The sequence below is a fragment of the Lepidochelys kempii genome, chromosome 1 (assembly GCF_965140285.1).
Source record: "Lepidochelys kempii isolate rLepKem1 chromosome 1, rLepKem1.hap1, whole genome shotgun sequence".
In the NCBI taxonomy this organism is placed as follows: Eukaryota; Metazoa; Chordata; order Testudines; family Cheloniidae; genus Lepidochelys; species Lepidochelys kempii.
The window spans coordinates 14,500,782-14,527,863 of NC_136380.1; the positions used below are offsets into that span (position 1 = coordinate 14,500,782).

At 45.4% G+C, this 27,082-nt stretch overlaps 1 protein-coding gene across 5 annotated transcripts in view; it reads left to right on the top strand.

Moving 5' to 3' along the window:
• Positions 1-27,082, top strand: part of GDPD5 (glycerophosphodiester phosphodiesterase domain containing 5) — a 337,677-nt gene that overhangs the window by 236,127 nt on the left and 74,468 nt on the right. For all 5 annotated transcript variants that reach the window (XM_073334846.2, XM_073334855.2, XM_073334875.2 and 2 more), the window contains 3 exons: positions 3,212-3,315; positions 24,753-24,846; positions 25,578-25,637. In XM_073334846.2, the coding sequence (XP_073190947.1) occupies positions 3,212-3,315; positions 24,753-24,846; positions 25,578-25,637 (258 nt within the window). The remainder of the gene's footprint in view (positions 1-3,211; positions 3,316-24,752; positions 24,847-25,577; positions 25,638-27,082) is intronic.

Here is a 27,082-nt window from a genome sequence, read left to right on the forward strand (position 1 = left end):
ATCAAAATACTGTTACGTAAGTGACTAACCTTTAAGATAAAAAGGAGAAAGAAGTGGAAGAATCTTATGTGATAACAAAATGCATACTCAGTTATTTGTGGTGGTTACATTGTTTGCTGTAATTAAAAAAGCAAAGTCATAGTTCACAGGTGAAAAGCATATTTTGAAAACCGGTTAATAGTGTGTTCAGAGTTTAGAAAGAAATTATAGTAGTAGAGTCTGCTTATAAATTTTGGTATCCTGTCTTGTTATTTCTGGAGGGAGAGGGCTAATTTGAATGTTCTCCTTTGTTAATTTACGTCAGTTTTTTTTCCAAGTTGACTGAAAGGCATTTGAAGCAAAATCATCTGTGCCTGCAGAACTGTTAACGCTGTGGACTATAACCAGTGGGGAACACACAGAAATGATATTAGTTAGGGACAGAACAGCTTTCTCCAAATGCTGCTTCCTAAATGAACGTCTTTGGGACGTTCCAGTCTATTGGAATGGAACACCAAGTAGCTGATTTTAAGATAATACACAAAACTGAATATTGTTGTCTGAGTCAAATGTTGCCTATTTCTTTCCACTAGAGTATTTTGCAAAATACTCTATATAAGGGTGGAAAAACAAGTGATGCCGGTGGGAACTTTGGATTTACACACACCTGTATCTGAGTGCTTTGGACATGGAAAGGCCTACAGCAGGGGTAGTCAATAGGCAGATCGGGGGCCAAATCTGGACTGCAAGATGCTTTTGAAGGGACTGCAAAAATCTTTTTATTTACTTATTATTATCAATGTTGTTGTTTTTTTTGTATTTTTTCTAGAACCTAGACCTTGAAGCTATATCTATACCATTTTCTCTAGAATCTATACCAAGAAATTTGGACTTTGACAAAAAAATAGATTACCCCTGGCCTACAGACTTACTGTAGCATTGAGGTAGAGCTCTTCTTTGAGCATCCATGACATGGTGCATGGAATCATGTGGACACAACAGTAATTGGCAAACTAAATACATGGCACCAACAGGAGTAGAATTCACAACAGTTGCCTTGACCTTGTGAGAAGGGGAAGCCCACCTAGTAAAGATACTTTGAGATTATATAGGTTTCAGAGGAACAGCCGTGTTAGTCTGTATTCGCAAAAAGAAAAGGAGGACTTGTGGCACCTTAGAGACTAACCAATTTATTTGAGCATGAGCTTTCGTGAGCTACAGCTCACTTCATCAGAAGTGAGAGGGTGAGAGGGTGGAGGGTGAGAAAACCTGGATTTGTGCTGGAAATGGCCCACCTGTTGATCACTTTAGATAAGCTATTACCAGCAGGACAGTGGGGTGGGAGGAGGTATTGTTTCATGATTTCTGTGTGTATATAAAGTCTGCTGCAGTTTCCACGGTAAACATCTGATGAAGTGAGCTGTAGCTCACGAAAGCTCATGCTCAAATAAATTGGTTAGTCTCTAAGGTGCCACAAGTCCTCCTTTTCTTTTTGAGATTATATAGTATTTCCAATGGAAGGATCACAAAGCACTTGACAACCATAGTGAATAAAGACTCTCAAGCACCTGAGAGATAAGTATTATCCCCATCTTACCTATGGGGAAATTGCGTCCCAGAATAATAATGTCTTGCCCATACAGGAAGCCTGTGGCAAATCTGGGATTAGAACCTAGGTCTCTTTGAATCCGAGACCTTTACTTTAGCCACAAGGCCATTCCTCTTTCTCAGTATCAACAGAGTGAGCATGTGTGAAGTATTTCAGCCAGCAGAGGTTAGATTTTCATTCATTGCAAACACTGCTGCAGAGCTGAGGGGATTCATTCTTTATGCATAAAAAAAGAACTCAAACTAGACCTTGTCTACAGAGAATTCTTGCACTGATTTAACTAAATCAGTAGAAAAGCTAATTTACTTAAATTGTTGCAACCATCACAAGTGGAAGTAATTATGCCAGGCTAAAGATATTTATACTGGCATAGACATTTAAATTTACCAAGACTAGCTATATCAGAATAAAGATGTTTATATCAGCACAGCTGTATCCACACTAGGGAACTAAATCTACCTTTCTACCAATTTAATTAGGAGGAGAAGGACCTTGGAGTATTGGTTGATCATAGGATGACTATGAGTTGCCAATGTGATATGCCTGTAAAAAAAGCTAATGCAGTTTTGGGATGCATCAGGAGAGGTATTTCCAGTAGGGATAAGGAGGTTTTAGTACCATTATACAAGGCACTGGTGAGACCTCACCTGGAATATTGTGTGCAGTTCTGGTCTCCCTTGTTTAAGAAGGATGAATTCAAACTGGAACAGGTACAGAGAAGGGCTACTAGGATGATCCGAGGAATGGAAAACTTGTCTTATGAAAGGAGACTCAAGAAGCTTGGCTTGTTTAGCCTAACTAAAAGAAGGTTGAGGGGAGATATGATTGCTCTCTATAAATATATCAGAGGGATAAATGCTGGAGAGGGAGAGGAATTATTTAAGCTCAGTACGAATGTGGACACAAGAACAAATGGATATAAACTGGCCACCAGGAAGTTTAAACTTGAAATTAGACGAAGGTTTCTAACCATCAGAGGAGTGAAGTTTTGGAATAGCCTTCCAAGGGAAGCAGTGAGGGCAAAAGATCTATCTGGCTTTAAGGTTAAACTTGATAAGTTTATGGAGGAGATCGTATGATGGGATAACATGGTTTTGGTAATTAAATATTCATGGTAAATAGGCCCAATGGCCTGTGATGGGATATTAGATGGGGTGGGATCTGAGTTACCCAGGAAAGAATTTTCTGTAGTATCTGGCTGGTGAATCTTGCCCATATGCTCAGGGTTTAGCTGATCACCATATTTGGGGTCGGGAAGGAATTTTCCTCCAGGGCAGATTGGAAGAGGCCCTGGAGTTTTTTCATCTTCCTCTGTAGCATGGGGCCCGGGTCACTTGCTGGAGGATTCTCTGCTCCTTGAAGTCTTTAAACCACGATTTGAGGACTTCAATAGCTCAGACATAGGTGAGAGGTTTTTCGCAGGAATGGGTGGGTGAGATTCTGTGGCCTGCATTGTGCAGGAGGTCAGACTAGATGATCATAATGGTCCCTTCTGACCTAAATACCTATGAATCTATGAAAAAAAAACTATGTGTAGACAAAGCATGAGACTTCATCAGTTCTGAGCGTTGGAATCCTTGCAGTGTAGGTCCCTGCTAATGTTAATTTCCTTTGCCTCCACAGTGGGAGCGACTCTGGTTCTTAATCCTCACCTTCACTTTCTTCCTGACGCTGGTCTGGTTTTATTTCTGGTGGGAAGTTCACAATGACTACAATGAAATCAACTGGTAAGTAGAGCGTTTCTGGTGGGGTCAACTCATGCAGATTTGTGTGTTCTTGAGATGAACCAGGTCACTATTGTGTGTGTGAGGTTTTTTTGTTTGTTTTATTTAAGGAACTTCTTATAACATTAATGATACGTTTGGGTTCGTTTGGTGGAATCAATAACTGTAGTAAATGGGTAGTGGAGTCTGTATTAAGTGAGAACCGTCTTCCGTCTGTTTACATCAGTGATTCTCAAACTTATTTGATCACGCCCCCTTCTTTGTGCCTGTCGTAGTTTATGCCCCTCCTCCCCGCCACACAAGTACGTATGTCAATTTTTAAAAAATCAGCACGCAACCCTCACTAGATATTCAAAACAATAAGGCCTTGATTCAAACAGAGCCAACGACCCATTGTTATAAGAGCAAAACCAAAACTGTGATGGTGGTCAATGCTTACAATTAAATGTGCACACTGCCTTGCAGTAAACAGATTCACGTGCAGATGGCAATGACTTTGTATAATGCGATGCAAGCTTCACCGAAATCCATTAAAATACGCAGCGCCATCTGAGCACTTGATGTGTTGCTAGTTATTTATTGCTGTGGGTAAAATGTGCACAGTAAGGTTTTTTTTCTTCTCACCCTCCCCCACCCCTCTGAATACATTCTCTGCCCCACCCTTGGGGGACCCGCCTCCCAATTTGAGAACCTCTGGTCTACATGGATAAACGTATTGATATATACTTGTATTGATATCATTTAGCCACTAGACGTGGGCTGTGCAGAGTTCCAGATGGGTATGCTCCATGGTAAACATGGAGAGAAAGAAGGTGGAACTTAAGTTGTTGAAGCCAGTTTGTGTCTCTAGTTAGTAATTTTATTTAAGAAATGTTGCGTAAGAAGGTATTGTGATGTCCTATCCTGTTGATCCTTGTCAATTGTTTGCTTCCATAAGACTGTCAGACCCCAGATTGAATCTACATTGGCTATTCTAGTTGCAGTGATGTTTTTTATTCTAGTTTTGGCTTTTGTTTTTTAAATTGATCCTCCCAAACGTGAAAAATTCAAACCGAACAAAAAAAGTTGTGGTACTTTTTTGTCTAGGTTCAAACTCCTCTCCCCACTGTAAAGGCTAAAAGAGGCAACCAAGCAAAAATACTCATTTATACATAAACCATGTATACAAAAAAACAGCTTACTCTGATTCATTTCCATTTTATTACCCCCTTGTTGAACACCTTCCCCCGAGGCCTTGCCCCACCCTGTCTCTTCCCCCATGACCCCGCCACCCATTCACACACCTTCCCCCTCTTTTCTCCCCATCGCTTGCTGCTCTCCCCCACCGCATCCCCATCCTGGGTTGGGAAGGACTTTCCTGTGAAGCCAGGGCTGGGAGCTGCAGGTGCCCAATGCGGGTAGGAGGTGGCCCCAGCTGAGCAGTGGCTGATGCAGGTGATGACCTGGTGCCTCCCCAACCCGCAGTGACCCGACTTTGGGTGTCCGGTCAGGAGATGTGGCCGGACACTTTCAGGTCCCCTTTTCGACCACTTTCCGGTCAAAAACCGGGCACCTGGCCACCCTGCATCGAACCTGCTCCAGGGAAGTGTTAAGATCCTGTCAGTCAAAAGCCTGAGGTGGGCTTAACTATGGAGCCACTATCAGCGCTTCCACAATACACACCTGTCTGTCTCTCCCACTTCCCTATTTATTGTTCTGACGTGTTGTTCTCGACGCTCCGTCGTGGCAGGTACAATCACAGAGGAAGTCAGTTTATGTTAAATATTCACACAATTATTAAAAAATTATTTAATGGATTTGTTTGCTCGTGTCTTATTACCAAAGGTGCTGGATCCTGATGATTTCTCTTTGGGAGAAAAGAGATACAGTGATGCGTCCTTTATTAAGAAACGTTTTAAAAATGTATTTTAATATAGATTATAAAAATATGAAATAAGGTATATTACACACAGTAATAAACTATGTTAAAAGAATGAAGCTAATTTAACCCCCACAACCACTGTGCATATGTATTATGGGACAGTCTTTAACTACATGGTCTTGCAGTATTTTTCCCACAGGACCCCTCCTTCACTCGTTGCACAGGATGGACGGCGCTCAATTAATGAGCGGCTGTGCAATGTTTTGTTTTATCCCCATTGTTAAATGTGTGGCCCAAGGCCTTGTTTACTGCACATTATTCAACCCCTGCTCTGAAGACAGAATTAGAAAATCCCAGGAGGACATTACTGTGGTGCTCATCATTTATAGTATCTGAATGCTTCACAAACAGTCATGAATTTATCTTCACAGCCGCCCCTGTGAAGTGAGGGAGTGTGAGCCTCATTTTGCAGATGGGGAGCTGAGTTACAGTGAGACTAAGGTCAAAAGTATCCATTAATTTTGAGTGCCCAATTTGAGATACCTAGGGCCTGATTCCTCAGAGTACTTAGCATTATATAGCGCTAACTATGTTCAAGTATTGCTCCCAGGGACTTCAGTGGCAGCTCTGAGTACTCAGTGCTTCTGCACAGCAGACACCAGGGTCTCAAGTCAGGCACCCAGAAAATGAGCCACTCCCAGGTAGTGACCGCTGCGGAAAGTTAGGCTGCATTGACTTACCCAGCATTACATGGGAATGCTTGGGCAGAGGGACAGGGGTAGGCTCCGGTTCCCCAGGAATGCATTCAACTGTCTTAACCATGAAAGCGCCCTCTCTCTTCCGACAGTCCCCACTATCTCAGTCCCAGTTCCAGTTTACCACCCCACTCCCAGCTCCTCATCCTATCACTTCCCCGCCCCCATTGTGATTCTCATCCAATCTCAGTCACTGCCTCCCTCCCCCAGCTCCTTTCCTCAGTCTCTTAGCCCCACCAGTCCCAATGCCTTGTCAGAGCTCTCTCCTCCCCTATTTCTTAGTCCCAGTTTCCTTGTCCATCCAGTCCCACATTCCCTCAAGCTTATCATCTGATCTCAGGTGCTCCTTCCCAACCAGCTTTCTCCTATTCTTCTCCCAGTTCCCTCACCAGGTCCCAGTCTCTCCCCCTCATCCATGACTCCTATTCCCGTCTCCCTTCTCCAATTCCCACTCAGTTTCTTTCCCCTCTTCCAGTCCTCAGTTTCGGTAGGTTCCTTGTCCCACCCTAGTCCTTTCCTGTCTTCCTTGTCCGCGTGTTGTCCCCTCTGCATTCAGATCAGATGGCTTCCTTCTCCATGCTGCAGCCAGGGCATCGAGATCGCAGGAGAGAGATGCTCCCTGCTTTTAGTTCTGGTGCCTGGCCATTACAGTGAAAGTTCTTCCGAGCCCCTGTAGCCCTGGGCAGGAGTATGCTACATTGCTTTGTGGGGATGGCACGTACAAAGTCAGGTCAGCACTAGGTTCTGTGTGGGGATCGAACGTGGTGGTTGAGACTGGACTCGTCAGAGATTTTACCTGCTAAAATCCAAAAGTCGCAACTGAGCATGTGTGAACTGTGATTCTCTTCCCCACCCCCCACCCCTCCCCAAAGCCTTTATAACTCTGCCAAATTGTGGTGAATTTTCACAGAGATGGCAGAAGGCAAATCTCTGACACACAGGCCACCCCACGGCTGAATTTCAAGTCCCTGCTCCACAGCACAGGGGTACTAGAACATTTCAAAGAAATAGATCACCAGAATTTAACTATTGCAGAACATATTCCCCCCAAGCCTTGTTCTCAGAAACAACAGAGCCTGGGCTAGACAGCTGGTATGCAGACAGTTAAAATTTTGCAAAGTTATTAGCAACTAAAAGAAGGCTTTTTCTTCAAAAGTTCAGGGAACCTTACTCAGCCCACGTTTAATAAAATTGAATTTCTTGCAATATGTCTTGGCAATTTTCTAAAACGCTTTAGAGCAAAGCCCAAGCTACTGTCAACTAAATCACCTCAGCAATCACCTTCCTGTCAAAGACAATGTGCAAATTCTATTCCAAATGCAAGTGGTCATTGATCCCATAAATAAACTGCCTGGTAGGATGCTGAAGTTACTGAATGAGTGTTCAAAAAAACTTAATGATGGGAGCGATTTTCTGCCAGGAATGACTAATACAAGACAGGGCTGTCTCTAAACAAGTTCATGTTTTCAGCAGGGAGATTAACATAATGCTCCTGAGGATGTGTTTGGGGGTAGCTTGTATCCTGTCAGCTCTTTTGACAGTTTTATTGAGCATGGCCTGTCCGCTCTCATAGACATTTAGAGTGGAACATGTTTATTTGGGATGTCTTGTGTCCTGGAATAACTTGATGTTCCAGGGTGGGGAGAATAAAGCGCTGAAGAGAAACTCAGTCTCAGATGGCGGTACCATGCTGAGGTGTCTTTACCTGTCACCAACCCCTCTGGGACTTCTGTTGTAATGTCACTCATGGTACTTCATTTTCCTTCTTGTGTTTTTTCCTCTCCATGGTTTCTCCTCGTTGCTTACTTACCACGCTGACACATGTTGTTTCTTTGTGCTCCCCCATCTGTCTGTATCTGCCTGTCTTTTGTCTTAGATTGCAAGCTGTTTGGAGGCAAGGACCATCTATTTCTTCTGCACTTTCACAGTGCCTTGCCCCGTGGGGTCCTGGTCTGCAACTGAGGCTCCTGTGTGCTATCACAATATTCGTAACAACAATTATCTGGAGTCCAAATATTCAGCAAATACCTGTGTGTGGCTGATGTTCTAACTTTTTAAATTATTTTTGTTTTACCTGAGGGAAAAGTGCAAGGGTTTACAAGACCCCCAATATCTTTTCTTCTGTCATCTCATATCAAATGCACAATTTTCTCTCTCTGCTTTCTTGTAAGCCCCTATGCCGCAGCCGATCACCCTATGAAAAAAGTATCACTGAGTCTCAGAGCCCAGGTCAACAGACTTTGGCTCAAGGAGCTTGTGCTGTGGGACTAAAAATAGCAGTGTAGACATTTTGGGCTTTGGCAGCAGCCTAGGCTCCAAATCCTGGTGAGTCCAAACCTCTACAGTGCCATTTTTAGCTCTGCAGCACAAGTCTGAGTCAGCTGACACGGGTTCTGAGACTTGCTGTTTGGGGTGGGGGGTGGGGTGGGGGTGTTTTCTGTGTGGATGCACTTAGAGAACTGACCAGGGCTGCTTTCAGCGCTGCTTTTGCTTTTCATAGCAAAGGAATGTAAAGTGAGTACTTCAGACTTCTTTCAAAGCCACCCTGGACATTTCTACAGCTTTTTTTAATCTGATGACCTGTTAAAGACAATGAAGCCACATGAGTAGAGCCCAGGTAAAATGTTTGCAACAAAGCCCTAACTGCACACAACTCACTTGGTTTCAGATTCACAATGGAATTTGAAACCAAAGTGGAGCAGGGTTGCTTAGGTGATGAGCAAGCCTGGGCTGCTGGGAAGTTTTGCCAGGTCTCTGGAAGAAACCAGGAGAAATCTGAACTCTGTGATCCAAACGCAACCAAACAGAGCTCTGCAAAGGTCAGTTGCCGAGTTTCCTTTGAAGTACCCCAGTGAGGAAGGCAATATTACATCTATAAAGCGGCTGGATAAATTGAAGCATAGGGCTTAAGTGACTTGCCTAAAGTCACCCATTGACTCATTGGCAGAGTTGGGAATAGATCCCTTAAGTCCTGGCTCAAACCTCTAGACCAGTGGTTCCCAAACTGGGGTTCGCAGAACGTTACAGGGGGTTCGCCAGAAAAATTTCACTAGTGGCAGCCAGAGGACCCCAGGCATTGGAGACGGCAGGTGACACCTGGTTGCAAGCCAGACAGCCTGAGCCACAGGGAGAGTGGGGCCGGGCAGTTGGGGCTCGCAGCCTGAGCCCTGCCCCCGTGAGCGGGGGAGCCGGCTGCCTGAACCCCAGTGCTCCACGCGGGGCTGGCAGCCCAAGCCCCAGGGAGAGTGGGGCCAGGCAGTTGGGGCTGGCAGCCCGAGCCCCAGTGGTCAGCGGGACCTGCAGCCCAAGCTCAGTTGACCAGGGTGGTCAATGGGGTCCAGCAGCAGGAGCTGTGCAGAGTGCGGAGGAAATTTAAACTTAAATCCCTGGAAATATTCATTTTTAGGAGGGGGTTCACAAGATTTCACAATTTAGTGAAAAGAAAAGGAGTACTTGTGGCACCTTAGAGACTAACCAATTTATTTGAGCATAAGCTTTTGTGAGCTACAGCTCACTTCATCGGATGCAGGGGGTTCGCGGGCTGTTAAAGTTTGGGAACCTCTGCTCTAGACAACACTCCTTCCCTAGCACGCTATTTTCCCTTCTAGCATTAGTCAGTAGAGCCCAGTGAAGAATCCTGACCCCTCTGGATTCACACGGCTGCTGGTGGCTCCAACTCTGTATGGGTGAACGTGTCCAGCTGCTTTGCACTGCCTGCAGGACTTCTGGCAGCTGAAGCATACTGGACACCAGCCAACCGGGTATGAGTTATGGCACTCTCTAGTTTGCAATGGTGCCAGCTAGTGCATCATGTCGTTCAATCTCCTAGCTTATTCCATTATAAAATCCAAAAGGAATTATTTTTTTAATGAAGCAAAAGCCCCAGAGGACTGAGAAAGGGGGCCTCATTTGGATCTAGATCACAGATGGAGATAGCTCATGCTAGGCCTGCAGAGAGAGAAATGAACATCGCGCTTAGGCTTGAAGTGTTCAAAAGTGGCTGATGACTTTGGATGCTTGGAGTTTTGGGTATGCAACTTGTGATGCTGAGTGCCCACCGTTCTGTTGACTTAGTTATGGTTGCGCCGCTCGTCTCACCAAAAAACTGGAGTACCCAAAAATCATGGACCATGTTTGAAAAATGTGGGCATTGCATGGTCTAGAAGTCTGAATGAGTCTGGGAGCCAGGAATTCCTGAGTCTTATTCCCAGCACTGACACTGCTCCCTCCTGTCATCAGAAGCAAGTTACTTTCTCTCTTTCTGTATTTTCGTCAGTAAAATAGAGATATTTCATAGAAGTAGATAAGGGATTAGTAGTAGGGTTAATTTAAAAACAAAACAAAACAGCAAACCGTGCAACTGAGAAAACCGCCAATTTATCCCGGATCCATGTGCTGATATGATAGACATACTTGCTCCCTGTCCTTCGTCTGTCTCTGTATCTGCATTGTGGGAAGGACTGTGTGTGTGTCTTTGCAGCACCCAGCCCAATGGAGCCTCAATCCTTTTGGTAGCACCTGAAGACACGAGTAATAGACTGCTGTGTCTGACAGTACAACCTCTGTGCAAATGGAGCCTGAGTGTCATACAGCTGCTAATGCAATCCTAAAACACAGTCCATGGATTCCTTTTCCTTGCAGCTTTGTACTCATCCTGGAGTTAATCTACTAACCGTTTGTATTACTGAGGAGCACAACAGCAATTCTGTTCATCCAGCCGTGAAGAGCATGGGACAAGCAGTTTTTCTGATTGTGCGCTCCTCTGTTTTGCAAATGCGCCGGTTGAATGCTTTTGACAAGAAACCGCAATGACATATTGAAGGCATATGGTGGTCTCACCTCGTAACAGGCATTGGACCCACTCCAGTGCACTCCATTGCTTCCAATGTCTTCCCAAGTGATTCAGTGCTGGCTCGGGTGGCTTAGCCATCTGCTCCATCCTCCAGAATCCCAGCCCGCTATGTTTGCATGTTTGATCCAACAAGGATTGGATGGAGAAGACCTCATGGACAGCATTGCACATGCTGGAAGGATGCTGTGCCATCCCACCTCAGCCTTAATATAGAGCAGGTTGCAACATTGGTAGGAGACTGTGGGCTCTCTGGAAACGGGTGATCCGAAGTGTGCTTTCTATGCTTCATGAGCAGGAAAATTAATGAATTGATGTGTGAAGTACAGCCCGTGGTGATGCAAAATTTGGGCACCCCATTATGAAAGCTTCTGGGAAGGCTGCTTTGGTCACCATATGCCCCATCATATGGGAGGAAGGTGTTGCTTATTAAAATTTAACGTTAATGGAACCCATGGTCCCAGTGACAGGGTCGGTAGCCCTGGGTGAGTGGATGGCATTGGGAAGAAATCTCCCACGTATAATAAAAGTAGCTGTGGAAGATGCTAACTGGACTGGAAATAGCAGGACTCTGTATATGCATTAAGCCACTCAAGCATCACAGTTTGATGTTAAAAATGGGCCAGTTGCTCGGTATGTACCAGACCCCAATTAGCCACCTGCTTTGGGATGCATTCAAGTCCTGACAGCAGTGGTGTACAGAAACAGCACTGTTTTAAAAATAGCCTAAAATTCTATGAAAATAATAGGAAAGAGGATGGTAACTCAGTGTGAAGCTTTAATTACTGTGAGGCTAATTCTGGGGATGGAGGAAACATCACTTTCCACTGTCTACACACAGGCACACTCTGGCTTTTTCAGCATAGCTGTTTGCGATGTAATAAAATGCACTGGTGACCAAAAAAGTGCCCAGCCAAGTGGCAGTAGGAGAAGCAGGAGCACCTGTGTGGTCCAGGCAGAGACGCTTGCGCTGGTAATTGACATGCAGGCAGTATGAGCGAGGATCCTCTTTAAACCTGGCCTCTGTTGAGGTCCCAACAAGCCAACAGCTGCTGGTGATAGTGAGACAAGTGGTGGCCTGTCACCCCATTCTCTACCTCTGCACCGTCTGTTTTTTCATTCACCAGTCATCCAGTTGCAATCTAGAGTGTAAATTCTTTAAGGTGTGGGGGCTGTCTTCATAGAGTACAATGAGCCCCTGATCCCTGCTTGGGGCCCTTAACCCCATCAAGGTTATGAAGATTTTTTAAAAAATGATTGTGATGTGGCCAGCTGGCCATCTGCAGTGCCTGCCATCTCTCTCTCAAAAGCAGTGCCAGTGGCCCTCTTCAACCTGTCCCAATTAAAGTGTGAAAAGAAAATAATAGTGTAACTATAATCGTAAACAAATTGTTATACACACATGCACCCTATTGCATTCTGCCTGTCTGAAGCTGCACCTGCAATTTCAAATGGATCGAGTATTCTTCATTTCCTGACCCAGAGTTTTGCAAACGCATTGCCAGGTGCTGCTAATCGGCTGCCACCACTCACCTGAAAGGCAGCTGCGCTCCACAGATCAGTGTGGTAATCCCTGTGTATAGTTTGTATAACATATTAAGGGCCCAGCCCTGCACAGATTTCCCCAGGTGAGCAATCCCACTGAGTTAAACTGGTTATTCATGTGGATAATGTGGTTCACGTAGGCAGATGTTCGCAGGATGGGGCCCTGAACTTGACAAGAGTTATGGAGTCCTTTGGGTTGAAGTGTAGTACAGAGACAAACCAAAACCACAGCTTGACATGTATTGCTACAGGCTTTTATCCTTTATCAAAAAGGCTGGCAGCCCTGAATATGCAATGTCCTTCCCAGCTTTTATGCTTCATGCCTCAAAAATAAGTAAATGTTTTAAATTTATTGCCTGGAGTGATTCCTTTTGGTGCATATATTCAGCTGACTTTATTTCAAGTCACCACTGCCTAGAGGTCATAGCTTCATAGTCAAACCACGGATGGAAAAAGGGAGGGTACATGAGGCTTTGGAACTAGCAGGCTAGATCCTATTCTCCTCTAAGTCTATATAATAAATTCTTATTTCCTGTTTTCATCTAGATTCTGGGGAACATGGATCTGTTTTTTATAACACAGTAATACAGTTTTTAAACTTGAATATTAAACATCAAGTGAAGACTTTCATTAAAATCCAGGGGGTGTTTAAGGGATGTAGATGGCAAAAGCAATAAATGCACGGAACAGTATATATCTGAGCCGTGTGATGCTCAGCAGTTCAGGCGCTCATGAGTGTCTGTGAACCCTTCCTCCCCACTTCAGTTTGTGTGGCTCACATTCCCTTATTTTCTGGATCTAGGAATCAGGATAGAAATCTTGAGCTGGGTGCTTTTATTCAAAGAGGAGCACCAAGTGATGTATTCATGGAGGTCTGTGCTGCTATGCTGACAGGCTGTCATATTTTGTATCCATCAAATCTGCATCAGGGGATGTAGCTTTATTCCTAAATATAATGGGCTGTAGTGATGAAGCCTGGTGTTCATGAATGTGTGGATCACCAGATCTATGCCGGATAGGATAGGGCCACTTGCAGATTGAAGTGGGCGTGTGACAGACATGACAATGTTCTGGACAAATATTACTGAATGAAGTTAAATCTTGTTGAATTAAGTTTAATTAGTTGAGTTTGTTGCATTAAAAATCCAAAGGTTTATGCATTGTTGTGGGATTGCATGGAACTTCTTGAGGAGGGAGACGTGATTCATGCAAGTTGTGGGAGGTGTTAGGAACTTGAAAGAACTGGCTGGGACAATACATGTGAAGTGGATTTCCTTGGAGGCCCTTGGGGGGCCTGGAGAGAGAAACCCATTGTCTTCTGGTTACCTGCTCCTGGAAACTCCTAATCAAAGCCACCTAGGCTGTGTAAAGGATGGACTACACTTTCCATGAGTGCTCTTGTTCTGAGCAAAGGCTGTTATGAACTTGAAACCACAGGAAAATTCTTGTGTGTGGTTTGAAGCACAGCTCACCTGACAGAGCCCATGTTGGAGTTGGGGTGATCTCTGGTGAGCTTATCAGCATGTGTGTAGGTTCTTTTATTGTTTTGAATGTTTTCTCTGTAATGCTTTGTACATTACAAATAAATGTTTGCTTAGAAAAAACTGTGTGGTAACTTACTTTGTTGTTAGTCTCTGAAGAGAAAACAAAGGGCAGGCACTGGCCTGTTGCGGTAGTCTGCCTTGCTGAGGGATCACAGTGTAGGCAGGGAACTGTTCGGCCTGGAAATACCCTGGTTGGAAGGGAGAAAGATGCGTCTCTCTGCCCAGGAGAGGTGATGGCTGGGGGAGCCAGAAGCCTGAGTGTGGGTGTGCTTGCTGTATGACAGAGTGGGAGGTATGGTCACCCTGAACTGTGACGGACATCTCTTGCCGCTGTGGCAGTCTGGGCATCCAGCAGCACTGAGGAGTCCAAAAGGACCCTCAGACTGGGGTCCAGCTTAACAATTAGAGGCTAGAAATCTTCACTAGCAGAGGAAGTTATGGAGAAGATGAGTTCTTCCAGCTGCTTCCCTCTTCATGTCAGCATCTCCTCAGTCTTGCCTGGGTTCAGCAGCTCTTCTCCTTGCTGCTAGTCTTGGCCAAGGACTGTGAAAGGTGGATGATCGGGGCCTTTTGCCTTTGCAAATGCTGTGTGAACTGTGCGCTGCTGGCACGTCATTCTGCATTGTCTCATGAGCTCTTCATCAGCTTCATGGTATAACGTATTCACTGAATGACATGGGCAGAGGCTTGAAACTTTTGGGATTCTGCAGACCAGATCCACACACAATAGGTTGGAAGAGCCATAGGATCCAGGTATCCTGACTCCCGGTTCTCTATTCCAGACCCCACGGCCCATTATGTGGTTGGTAGTGCTCCCCACTGTTGTGTTAGGAACTTGGGTGTAAACCTTTCAATAGGATTCAAGCCGTGGATCAGCAGAGCTAGGAGTGCCGTGAAGGCAGCGTGTTTTGATTTTTTTGAGTGGACTATGGAGGCAAAATCAACCAAGCGGTGCTCTAGGACTCAGAAGTTCAGGTGGCCATGCCAAAGCAAACTTGTGAGTTGGCATTGCCTCACATGTCCAGCACTCAACCTCTCCTCCCTGCCGCATGAGAGGATTCAACTGCAATTGTGTTTTAAGTCTAGAAAATAACCCACTGCAGAGCCCAACGGATGTCTTTCTACTTTGCTTCCAAAAACATGGAACCTCACCACAGCAGGGAACTGAGCACAGGGCAAGATTTAAAATTATATTTAGGATCAGAATTAGGTTTACAAAAGCTGGGAGAGGGGCTTTCCGGGTCAGGCTTTATTTGCACCAGTGTACCTAAGTGCTACAGGGATCTGCCCCTGCTTTCATTGAAGTCATTCAGGAAAATTCCCATGTAGTCCCGTGGGGACAGGACTGGGCTCAAGATCCTGCATTACACTTGGACACAAGGTGTGAGGAAGAAGGAGGATCCAACTGCTGACATCCTGTCTTTTGTGGATTTACAGAAGATGGTTTGATATGAGTCCGTGGGAGTTAAATGTATTTTGGGGCTATTTTTTTTCTCTTTCCGGTCCTTTTGTCTGCAGGCTGAGCATTGTTTGAAGACTGTTCTTGTTAAAGTCTCAGTAACTCTAATGCTACAGATGAATATAACGAGGTTCCCAAGTCATCTTAAGAAGCCCTTGCACATGAGAAGAGTGAAGTGCAGTTTGGGGGCAGCAGTCCCAGGAACTCCAGGGGTTTCTTTAGTATTTGTTGTGCAAATCCCTGAAGAGTCAATGTCTGTTTTCTAACCATGTCAGTGTACGTGTCACTGCCCATTTTTCCCTTTTGCTCCTTTCCTCTCTATTGGTTGCTGCAGAGAGCAGGTGGTCTGGTTGATTCTATAGAACTTTTTGGCAGGCAAGTCAGATTAGGGGATGGCAAAGAGCCACATGGGGGAAAGCACGCACTTGCTCAAGTCATCTTACTGGCAGCGCTTCGTGATCTAAAGCATTTCCAAGAGCTAGCACAGGAAATCAAACACATACATCTGTATGGGGTCTCCACTGGAGGGAACATGTGGCTTCAGCTGTTGTATAACTTTGTATAACTTTTGTCAGCAGGGGATACTCTCTATTTGGCAAGACAGAGAGCTGGAGTCCAAGTTCATCTTGTTTCATTGGGTTCACTGATCCTTACATGAAAACTGGCAATACGGTAGTCTCTTTAATTACCGCTTAGGTCTGGGAGAGTTTTATTGGGAAGTGGCTTTCCATTTAAATACAGATTTGACATTTGAAGTCCAGTGAGAAGAGGGTAGTATCACTTACAGCGCTGATTGTGGTCTACTTGGTTCAAGCTATTATCGTTATTATTATTATCTTATTATTATTATTATCTTATTATTAATAAGAGTTATTATCGTTAACTCTTTCACCATCAGCATCTCTACCCTGCCAATAGAGATGGGTGGGAAGCAGGCACGGAAGAAGACTGAACCAATCTCCCTGCACTGGAGAGAAGGGAATCAAAAGCTGAGAAGGAGATAGTGAAAAGGGATGTGGGGAACATGGGGAAAGGGTGCACAAGAAAGGCTGAAGTAAAGAGACACCAAAATGTGTGTAGAAGGAGAAGTGAGAAGCTGAAGCAAGGGAAGGATTTAGGAAAGACAAAAACATCTGGGAGAATGAGTGAATTTTTTCATTGAATGTCAATTTAGTGGATGATCATTTTAGCAGGTGGGGTGGGTTAGGATGTGGAAATAGCCCCCTGGGTGTGGGGTGGGGAGCAACTGAGAGTTGCTGCAGGGAGGAAAGGGAAGGTGGGCAGGCAGGGAATAGGGAGCGAAACAGAGATGAGATAGGGCAGAAAGAGAAACAAAGAGCAAACAGGGTGGTCAAGAAGGCCCAGTGCTTGGACAATTTCAGTTCCTGGTTGAAGAACAGCTGGCTGAAGCGGAACCCAAGCAAAATGGGGGTGATGCTGGTGGGTAGAGGAAAGCACCTGGAAGAGACTGTGGCCATGGTGCAGCCTCTGTGGAGGAAGGTACACACCCACAACTGGCCGGTACAGTTCGTAGTGATTACTCACTGATTCTACCTTCTTCGTTTGGCCAGGAGGCTCCACCCTATCCTGGCAGACAGTGACCTGGCTTAATTACTCGCGTCTCCGTCACTGCTCATGTGGATTACAGCAGTGCAGTAATCCTAGGTGTGAAACCATCAGTGCTTGGGGAAACTCCAGCTAGAACAGAACCCTGCAATGTGTCTCCTCTGCAACACGGGCTGCTGCAAGCACCTCCAACTTGTCCTTTGCTCGCTATACTGGCTTCTCATAGAATAGTGGGTCATTTTCAAGGGTCTCAGTCCTCCTTTTCAAGGCATACAGTGGCCTGGGTCCAGCATATCTACAAGAGCCTAAAGCTCTGGGATGAAGAATGTGGTCCACAACTCTGCTGCTCTGGCTCAATGGAACTTTCTACCCCCAGGGTAAAGAGCATGTGTTCAGGGGGCAGAGCTTTCATAGGGGCTGTTTCCAGACTGTGGAACAAACTCCACAGGGCCTGAGGACCATCATAAACCACCATCTTCCACTCCTGGTGCAGGACCACCTCTGACCTGCCTTTGCCAATGGACACATACAGCAAGGTGTACAGCTTAAAAAAAGAAATGAAATTAGAAAAAAATGACAACCCCTCCCACCAAAATAAAACACTCCATTGCATGTACAAGTCTCCCCCTGGAGAGACAATGAACGATATGTGATAGGTGTCAGTCATGTCTCTTAACGCCCTGCTGGCAGGCGCTCGGACGCAGTGGGGATGTGGGCAGCATAAGATATTGTGGAGATGAGTGTATCTGCCCACTGTACAATGGTGAATGCAACAATGCTGAACAAATAACTCTGCTACACACAAGCTGTGATGTCCTTGATCTTTGCACAAGTCTCCCATTGACATCCGTGGGAGATTGTGGTTTGTGACGCAGCTAATACACAACATTTAAAAGTGGAATTCAGTTCTTTGCACAGAAAGTTTGACACCTCATCTCTCCTGCTCTGAATAGACAGGTGCATTGAAGACTGAACCAGAGGGAGAAGGTGGGAGGTGTGGGGGCAAAGGTTACAGATACAATATGATGAGTATTACCTTGTTTTGAATGGGGGTTTTATGTATTTTTCTTATTTTTAAGGGACAAGGTTTTTTTGCTTGTTCAATGCCCAGCTCTGTAGTGCACCCTCTGTGGGCTGTTTGACCTACTTGCAATAAGTTGGTGGCCTCGTTCCAGCTTCTAGTGGCCAGTTTTCCACATCTCCAAAAATCACCTTCTCGATTAAGCCTCTTTCTTCTCAAGCTCAGCAGAGATTGGACAAAGGACTGAGTGGGTCATAGGGATTGAGCTCCTTTTTCTTTCCTCTACGTGGGCCCGCCAGGTCAGGGTTATGGCACACCCATGGTGTGGGGGAAGCCTACATATCCGCTTCCTGTGCCAGAAGTGGTTCTGCCCATAAATAGAGCTTTCAGCCTCCTGGGCTCTGTCAGGCACCTTATACAACACTAAATCTCCCACACGCAATCTGGTCTGATCGCTTCTTATCCATAACAGTATTATCCTTTCTAGTGAAAAGACTTTAATTAAGGACTAAGATGCACAGAAATTATCACTTGCCCAAGGTCACACAGCAAAGCAGTAGCCAAGCCAGGACTAGAACTCAGGAATCCTGCATCAATCCCTTCTCTAATCACCAGAACATACCAGCTCCCCAACTTTCCTGAAGTCCTCTAAGCAAACGAGCACCTAACCTGGTAGACATGCTTGCCTTACACCAGGGGTGGCCAGCCTGGGGCTCCGGAGCCACGTGCGGCTCTTCAGACGTTAATACGCGGCTCCTTGTACAGGCACCGACTCCGGGGCTGGAGCTACAGACACCAACTTTCCAATGTGCTCGGGGGTGCTCACGGCTCAACCCCTGGCTCTGCCACAGGCCCTGCCCCCACCCCACCCCTTCCCGTCCCCTCTTCTGTGCCTGCAGGGCCCTCACTCCTCTCCCCCACCCTCAACCTCCTGCACACCACAAAACAGCTGATTGGGAGGTGCGGGGAGGGAGGGGGAGTCACTGATCGGTGGGGCTGCCAGTGGGCTGGAGGCACTGGGAGCAGGGGTGGGGAGAGCAGATGGAGGGGCTGCTGACATATTACTGTGGCTCTTTGGTAATGTACATTGTGTTGTAGTAGCCAGGCAAGGAACGAACAGACTTCAACAGGACTTTATTTTTTAAAGTGGAAACCTCTTTTCCAAGCTGCTGTTGCACCCTCAGTAGCTCTCCCTCAGCCTCTTCAACTCCTCTCCCCTCCTTCCTGTTTCCTGTCCTTTCAGACTCCCAACAGCCAGTGCTCCCAATTCTAATAATTACAAGCAACATGCGAACACTGCATTCCATCTTCTCTTAAGAAACTCTCCCAGTTACAATAAACATTGTTGTTCTAACCACAGGAACAAATAGGAAACAAGGCACTAACTGTGACAGAAATATTACACTAAAAACTCTATAGATACTACATAACATAGTCTCTAGTCCAGACAGGTGGTTGTCTGGGTCTGACAGGCCGTCTCTCAAGCCCCGGTTCCAGTGCAATGTCTTGTTGTGTTGATACTACAGTGAAGTCATCCAATGCAGACTGGGTATTGGCATAATCTCCTCTTGGTGCATAGGCAGGTGCAAGATAAGAAGCATTCCATACCCACCCATCAGAAAGTCAATAGATGTAAGGTCCCTTCTTCTCTATGATTGTAAGAGGAGCTGTGAATTTATGGTCCCCTTTGCATAAAATTCCATTTATGGTCCCCTTTGCGTAAATTTTCGTATTCTAACGAAGGAACCACACTCAAACTTTGATTCCTTAGCACCCCACCACTTGTCTGTGAAAGCCTTAGACTTTGCTTGGTTCTGTTCAACTGTTTTTCTCACATCATCCTTGGTTGGGGCCTCAGGTCGTGCCTTTAACAATCCAGCAATGTTCAGTTTAGTATTCATCTGTTTCCCATGCAGTAACTCTGCGGGTGATCTTTGCATTGTGGCACGTCATGTAGCTCGGTATGCTTGCAAGAAATCAGTAGTGAAGGTTATCCACAATCGCCCTTCCAGTTTAGCAGTTTGCCAACTTTCTTTCAAACTTCTGTTAAACCAGTGGTTCTCAACCGTGGTCCACCGTTTGTTCAGGGAAAGCCCCTGGCACACCAGGCTAGTTTGTTTACCTTCAGCGTCCGCAGGTTCAGCCGATCGCGGCTCCCACTGGCCACGGTTCACCGTCCCAGGCCAATGGGGGTTGCGGGAAACGGCGCGGGCCGAGGGATGTGCTGGCCACCGCTTCCAGCAGTTCCCATTGGCCTGGAGCGGAACCACAGCCAGTGGGAGCCGCAATCAGCCCAACCTGCGGATGCGGCAGGTAAACAAACCAGCCCAGAGCACCAGGGACTTTCCCTGAACAAATGGTGGACCACAGTTGAGAACCACTGTGTTAAACCGTTCGATTTCCCCATTGGCTTGAGGATAGTATACGGATGACCTTCTCTGTAAAATGTTCCTCTCTGCTAGAAAAGTTTCAAACTCTAGGGAAGTAAATTGACTACCATTATCTGAAACCAGTTCTTTGGGGTTACCTTCCTTGCTAGAAACTGAAGAGAGGAACTTAATTACTGTAGCAGACGAGATTTGCGATGTAAACACTACCTCAGGCCATTTACTGAAATAGTCTATTAAGGTGATGGCGTAATGACAGTCAATTGGAGCAGTATCAAAGGGTCCTACAATGTCAATCGCCACTTTTCCCCATGTAGATTCAGGAAGAGGAACAGGCTGTAATGGAGGGGTACATGTCACTGCTGTCTTATCATGCATTTGGCAAGTGACACAGGATTTTATGAGTGCTTCAGTTTGAGAGTCCATCCCTGGCCACCAATACAGATCCAGTAGTCGTTTTGTTCTGACAATTCCTTTTTGAGTATCGTGTGCCAGGTGTATGGGTTTTGACTGTAATTCTTCCGGCACAAGTAGCCGGTGTGTACCTCGTAGCACACAGTCATCGAGCAAAGAAAGTTCATACTGAACTCTAAAATGAGGCAGCAAAACTGGGTCAAGGTTTTTAGGGTTTCTGGGCCATCTTTGTCAGAAATTCCCATGGTTTTTGTTGAATTGGACACGCTGAACAAGCAGCTTGAAATTGTTCTCTTCTAACTGCAGTAAGAGTGCTTGTAATAAGTGCAACTATTACATCCTCATCCTCTGGTGCACCATCTGGTGAAGGCAAAGGCAGGTGAGAAAGGCAATCAGCTATCACATTTTGGTTTCCAAGCTTATATTCCAGTTCATAATTGAAAGAGAGTAGTCTTGCAGACCATCTAGCAATACGATATCCTGCTCTTCCCAGTCCTTTCGTGGTGAGCAATGTTGTCAAAGGGCTGTGGTCTGTGCGCAACTTGAACGTGCAGCCCCACAGGTAAGTTCTCCATTTTTCAGTAGCCCGGACACAAGCAAGTGCTGCTTTTTCGACTGCAGAATATTTTCTCTCAGTATTACTTAGTGTCCTTGAAGCAAATGCAACAGTCCTCTCTGTGTTGTCCTAATGAAGTTGTGTGAGGACAGCCCCAAGTCCATAATCAGACGCATCAGTTACAATTGTGGGCAAAGCAGGACTGAATAGTGCAAGTACTGGACTATGTACAATCAAGTCTTTTGCCCTTTCGAAACTAGCTTGTGCATCCATTGTCCACACTGAGGTTGAACTTCCCCATAGTAATTCTCGTAACGGTTCAATGACAGAAGCATAATTGGGAATGAATTTTGCATACCAGGAGGAAAGACCCAAGAAGGAACGTAAGGTTTGCAAATCTGTTGGAGGAGAAGCATTTGAAATTGCCAGGATATGAGTCGGATCAGGTTTTAGTCCAACCTGTGAAATTGTATGCCCCAGAAAGGAGAGTTCAGTTTGTCTAAATTTGCATTTGGACCTATTGAGCTTGAGGCCTGCTTTGCTGATGCAGTTTAGTACAGACTGCAGGTTATTGTCATGCTCCTCTGAAGTATTTCCAAACACAATGATAATATCCAAATAGCACTGAACTCCATGTTGATTCTTCAAAATCAATGACATCATTTTTTGGAAGGCACTTGAGGCTGATGCGAGACAGTATGGAACACGTTTAAAACGGAATAGTCCCTCGTGTAATAAATGATGTGAGGTCTCTTCTATCTTCATGCATCATAACCTGGTGATATGCGTTCTGCGAATCAAGAGCAGAAAACATCTTTGCTCCACAGAGTTCTGCAAATACTTCTTCTATGTGAGGAAGAGGATGGCTGTCAATCACAATAGCTTTATTTGGCTCACTTAAGTCCACACAAAGGCGAATGCCTCCATCCTTCTTCTGCATCACTACTATAAGTGAAACCCATTCTGAGGAGTTAATCTCTTCAATAATGTCCTCTTGAACAAGTTTTCTAAGTTCCTCTGAAACAGCTTCCCTGACTGAAGGTGGTAAGCGCCGTAACTTCTGTCGTACAGGCATCACATTATTCCGTATTTTAACTTTATGCAGAAACCCATAAGCACAGACGAGTTTCTCCTCAACCTGGTGTTGGGTCCCAGCTGAAACTGGTGTGTGTACCGCAAGAGTGCTTTGCTGAGGAAGATCAATTTGTCCATTAACTACGCTGAGATATAAAGCAGCTAATAAATCTCTGCCAAGGATGGGAGTGCCTTTGTGGACAATATAGAGCTCTGCAGTTACACAGCAATCACCAAAAGTAACTATTGCTGCAGGCAGCCATGTACTGGAATATGGTTTTTCAAATAGCACACCAAGTGAAGGTTGGGTTCAGTAAGAGGCACATCTTTAAAGTAATGCAAATAGATGGAATCAAGTAGTATAGATACTGCTGAGCCAGTGTCCAACATTAGCTGAATAGAGTGTGATTTGACTGAGGGTATGGCGGAAACGTTTTCCGTGCACTTTATTTGTTCTGGAATATGTGCAGTAGTGATTTTGTCCACACTCAGCACAGTAACATCTGGTATTGTAACTGCATGCACCTGTTGATTGAACTGTCTGCTGCGACATACTTTAGCAAAACGTCTAATCTTTTTGCAATGATTGCACTGAGCTACTTTTGCTGGACATCCTGTGTAGCTTGCAAGGTGTTGTGGGGATCCACAGCAAAAGCATGCTTTTACTGTATTTCGAATTTGCTTATTTGGTGGTTTTTCATTAGTTTTCCTCTTGTAATTGTTTGTCTGCAGCAATAGTGAACTTTTCTGCAAAGGAGTCACAGCCTGGACTGTGCCTCCTGTATCCATGCTCATTATTTTGGCTTCAGCTGTCGCTGACTCAATCTGGGTAGCAATGGTTATTGCTTTTTCTAGTATACTTTGTGGTTCCAGAAGTAAACATTCTCTTACACAAAGCATGGTTTTTTCTTAATGAGCTGGTCTCTAATCATCTCATTTGCCATATTCCCAAAGTCACAAGTTGCAATCATACTCCTCAGGGAAGCAATATACTGCATCATAGTCTCCCCTGGTTTCTCCTCATGCTGGCAAAATCTGTAGCAATTAGCTACTACGTTCACTTTTGGTACAAAAAAGTTCTTTAATGCAGTGAGTGCAGTCTCATATTTATCGTCTGCAAGGGGAAAAGTGTAAAATATATGCTGCCCTTCTGCTCCAAGGCAGTGGATTAGCAGAGCAGGCTTTCTTACTTCAGAAATCCCTGTAGCACTGATTGCAAGCAGATAAGTCTCAAACGTATGGATCCAGGCAGTAAAAGCAATTGGAGGCTCACTTGGGCTTTGTACAAAGGGTGCAGGTGGGTTCAGAGGCAGAAGATCCATCCTCGTCGCCAAAATGTTGTAGTAGCCAGGCAAGGTACGAACAAACTTCAACAGGACTTTATTTTTTAAAGTGGAAACCTCTTTTCCAAGCTGCTGCTGCACCCTCAGTAGCTCTCCCTCGGCCTCTTCAACTCCTCTCCCCTCCTTCCTGTTTCCTGTCCTTTCAGACTCCCAACAGCCAGTGCTCCCAATTCTGATAATTACAAGCAACATCTAAACACCACACATTGATAAATTCTGGCTCGTACTCAGGCTCAGGTTGGTCACCCCTGCCTTACACCGTCATACACCCTGTGTCTACACAGCAATTAAACACCTGCGGCTGGCCCAGGTCAGTTGACTTGGGCTGAGGGGCTATAAAATGGCTGTCTAGACATTCGGGATCAGGCTGGGTCCCCCCTCACAGGGTCCTGAGCCCAAATATCTGCACCCCAATTTCACAGCCCAAGCACCACTAGCCCAAGTCAGAGGAGCCAGGCCAGCCATGGGTGTTTAACTGGTGTGTAGACATACCCTAAAAGGCTGTTTTTTGGAAGAATTGGTTGACGCCTTCCAGTTTCTGTGGTCTGGCTCTGAAATGTAGATCAGATGCAATTTCTATCACCACCACCTTCCCCTCTGCTAGGAACCCAGGACTTGAATAGAGCACCATTGTGGATAGCTTAACTCTTATTTTCCTCCCTGTCTTTCACTTCTGATTTTACCTATATATTGTTGTTGGATTGGTGAAATGGCTGGTCTGTGAATGCCAGGTACTGGTTTGAAGCTGCTGTTCCAGCTGGAATATTTGTCTGTCTCTTTGGTGGTTTATATGGAATTATTTTTTTAAACCCAAACCCCAGTGTATTTTCCCCCATAGCACAGTATCAGTATTTAATGTGATTGTGTAACTCCTGGTTTCCCAAGAGGGATCGGTACCCAAATATTGGGGGGGGTTGTTTTTTTTAATGACTTGTTTGTTTCATCTCCCATCTCTGATCTGCTTGGTGGGAAGGGAAAGGCCTTCTCTCTAATCCTTGTTTAATCAAGCAGAGCTGCTGAGCTATTGGCTCACTCCCTAATCTTTGTTTTCATACTTATCTTCCAGGTATTTATATAACCGAATGGGATATTGGAGTGACTGGTCCATTCCAATACTTGTAACAGCTGCTACTGGCTTTCTGTATATCACAGCATTATTGGTATGTAAGATAAAATCCCTCTATGAAAGCTTGTGTAGAAAACCGGAGCGTGAATGTCTGTGCAAAGGGGTTTATGAAATCTTACTGTCGGGAATGGCTTAGTTCTGTACAGTGTGTTTCTCATGTGCTCTCACCCTTAAACAGCCCGGAGTAAATGCAAAAATTTCAGCTTGGGATGACAACTGTGCGGTTCCACCATCAGGCCTGCTGGCTGTGTCGCTTGCCGAAATTGCAACGCATGTGTTCGTGCTGCAGCTGGCCTCCTGAGAAATAGATCTCTCCGGTGTCTCATATTCATGATGGTTTCAGTCCTGTCTGCTCTTGCAGCACCAGGTTTTGGTCCCTCGGTCCTGGGCAAAAACTGCTTCACTGCGTCCTGGGCTGCCAGGGCCAGTATTTTCAAGCTGATGCTTCAGCAGGCAGCAAATTCTTGCCTGACGCAGTGTAGATAGTGCCTTGGGCCAGCTCCATGGCCCTGGGCAGTAACACAATAGTAGTTTCCCTCTCAAGGGGGATAAAAGTCCATTTATTAGATTATTTTTATGAAGAGCACTCTTCTGTACAATTGCCACGGTCTTAAACCTTCCTGCCAACCCCATCCTATAACTGCTTTTCTTCCATGCCATTAAGCAATGTCTTATTGAAGGTGCATTTTCTCCACATGCTGAATGAACATGTATAGCTTGTCCGTTCTGATCTCTGACTGGCTTCTCTTTTGATTGTCCTTTCAGATTTTAGCACTATGTCACATAGCTGTGGGACAGCAAATGAACCTACACTGGCTCCACAAGGTAAATTGCTCCTTCTCAGTTAGGAAACCACCAAGGATCTGAGTAAACCAAAGAAGACTGAAGGAATGTATGGAGGTCCCAAAACGTATTGCTCATGGAGGGGTGTCAGAACTACTTGGCTGGCTGCAGCACTTGACTTTAAATCTTGGCGGGGGGAAGGGGTGGGGGAGGGGGAGACGTATCCCAGCCTGTTACATAGGAAGTAGAACCAAAACCTTCCCTTCTCTCAGCTACTAAAGATCCCATTGCCCCAGTCTGGATAATTTGGTTTTTGCCTGCCACAAATTCCCCAGGCATTTCCTGCCACAAATTGTATGTGCTCTTGGAAACAGTCGCCACATTTCACCCACTGGTGGCGGTTTTTCAGTGGGGCGGAGAGATTCCTGTATGTTTTGCTAGATAAAGGGTGCTATATAACTGTTAGCTTTTTACCTGGGTTCCTGTGGCTGATGGCAAATGCAGAGTCATGTGAAATTATGGTGAACCTTCAGGATTTTTGAATCTCTGGTTGGAGAGCCGAGTTCAAAGAGGTTTAATGGTGGCAGGTTGGAGTCTCTTCTGCAGCAGGTATTATCTGAGCACTGCAAGAAAACATAAGTTAGGATGGCGAATGGCAAAATTAAGCACCACACAGTTACTCCCTTTACTTCTGAAGCACACTAATATTTCGGTCTAGCTTATTATCTTATGCAGAAAAAGTCTGCAGGAGACCAGACAGTTCCTGAAGTTTGCTTTGCAGAGTTCCCACTTGATTATTCCGTTAGGGAGGGCTGGAGTTTCCCCCACCTGAGGAATGAACAAGAGGTTCAGCCCTGACAACCTAGAGATCTGAGATCTGCACGGCCCATGGATGTCCACACAAGCCCCCATGCCTCCATACTGCCCTTCTCGACTCCCGCAGACCCTTGTCTCCACAGCTCCTTGAAAGCTTTCCCTGGCAGTATCTATCCCAAAGCATTGCCTGAAGGAGACAAGGGGGCCATCTTGTTATGTGAGAGTCACAAATATAACTCCCCTTTGGCAAGTAAATGGAGAAACTGCACAGAGAATAAGTGACTTACCCATAGTCCTACAGTAAGTCAGTGGAGCAGCTGGCAATATGGCTATGCAGCACTTCCTGTTTTCAAAGCATTGCACAAGGAATCCTGATTGCTAGCTCCCTGCTCTAACCACTAGACTTCTTTACTAAGACAAAGCTTCCATGTGGGAGGGGGGTTGGGACCTGAACTCTGAGCAGTTGGTCTACCTTTTGCTTTCAGGGGACTAATTTCGCTAGTGGGGACTGTTACACAATCTAAAGATCGGGCATTAACTATATTGATTAATATATAATTCTTAAGACTTAAGAATCCCCAGTTATCGCTTTGATGGATGACAGGTTCTTGTCCCAAGATCAGGCCCAGTATTATTTAAATTATTATATAACTGGGAACCCCGATGTGCAC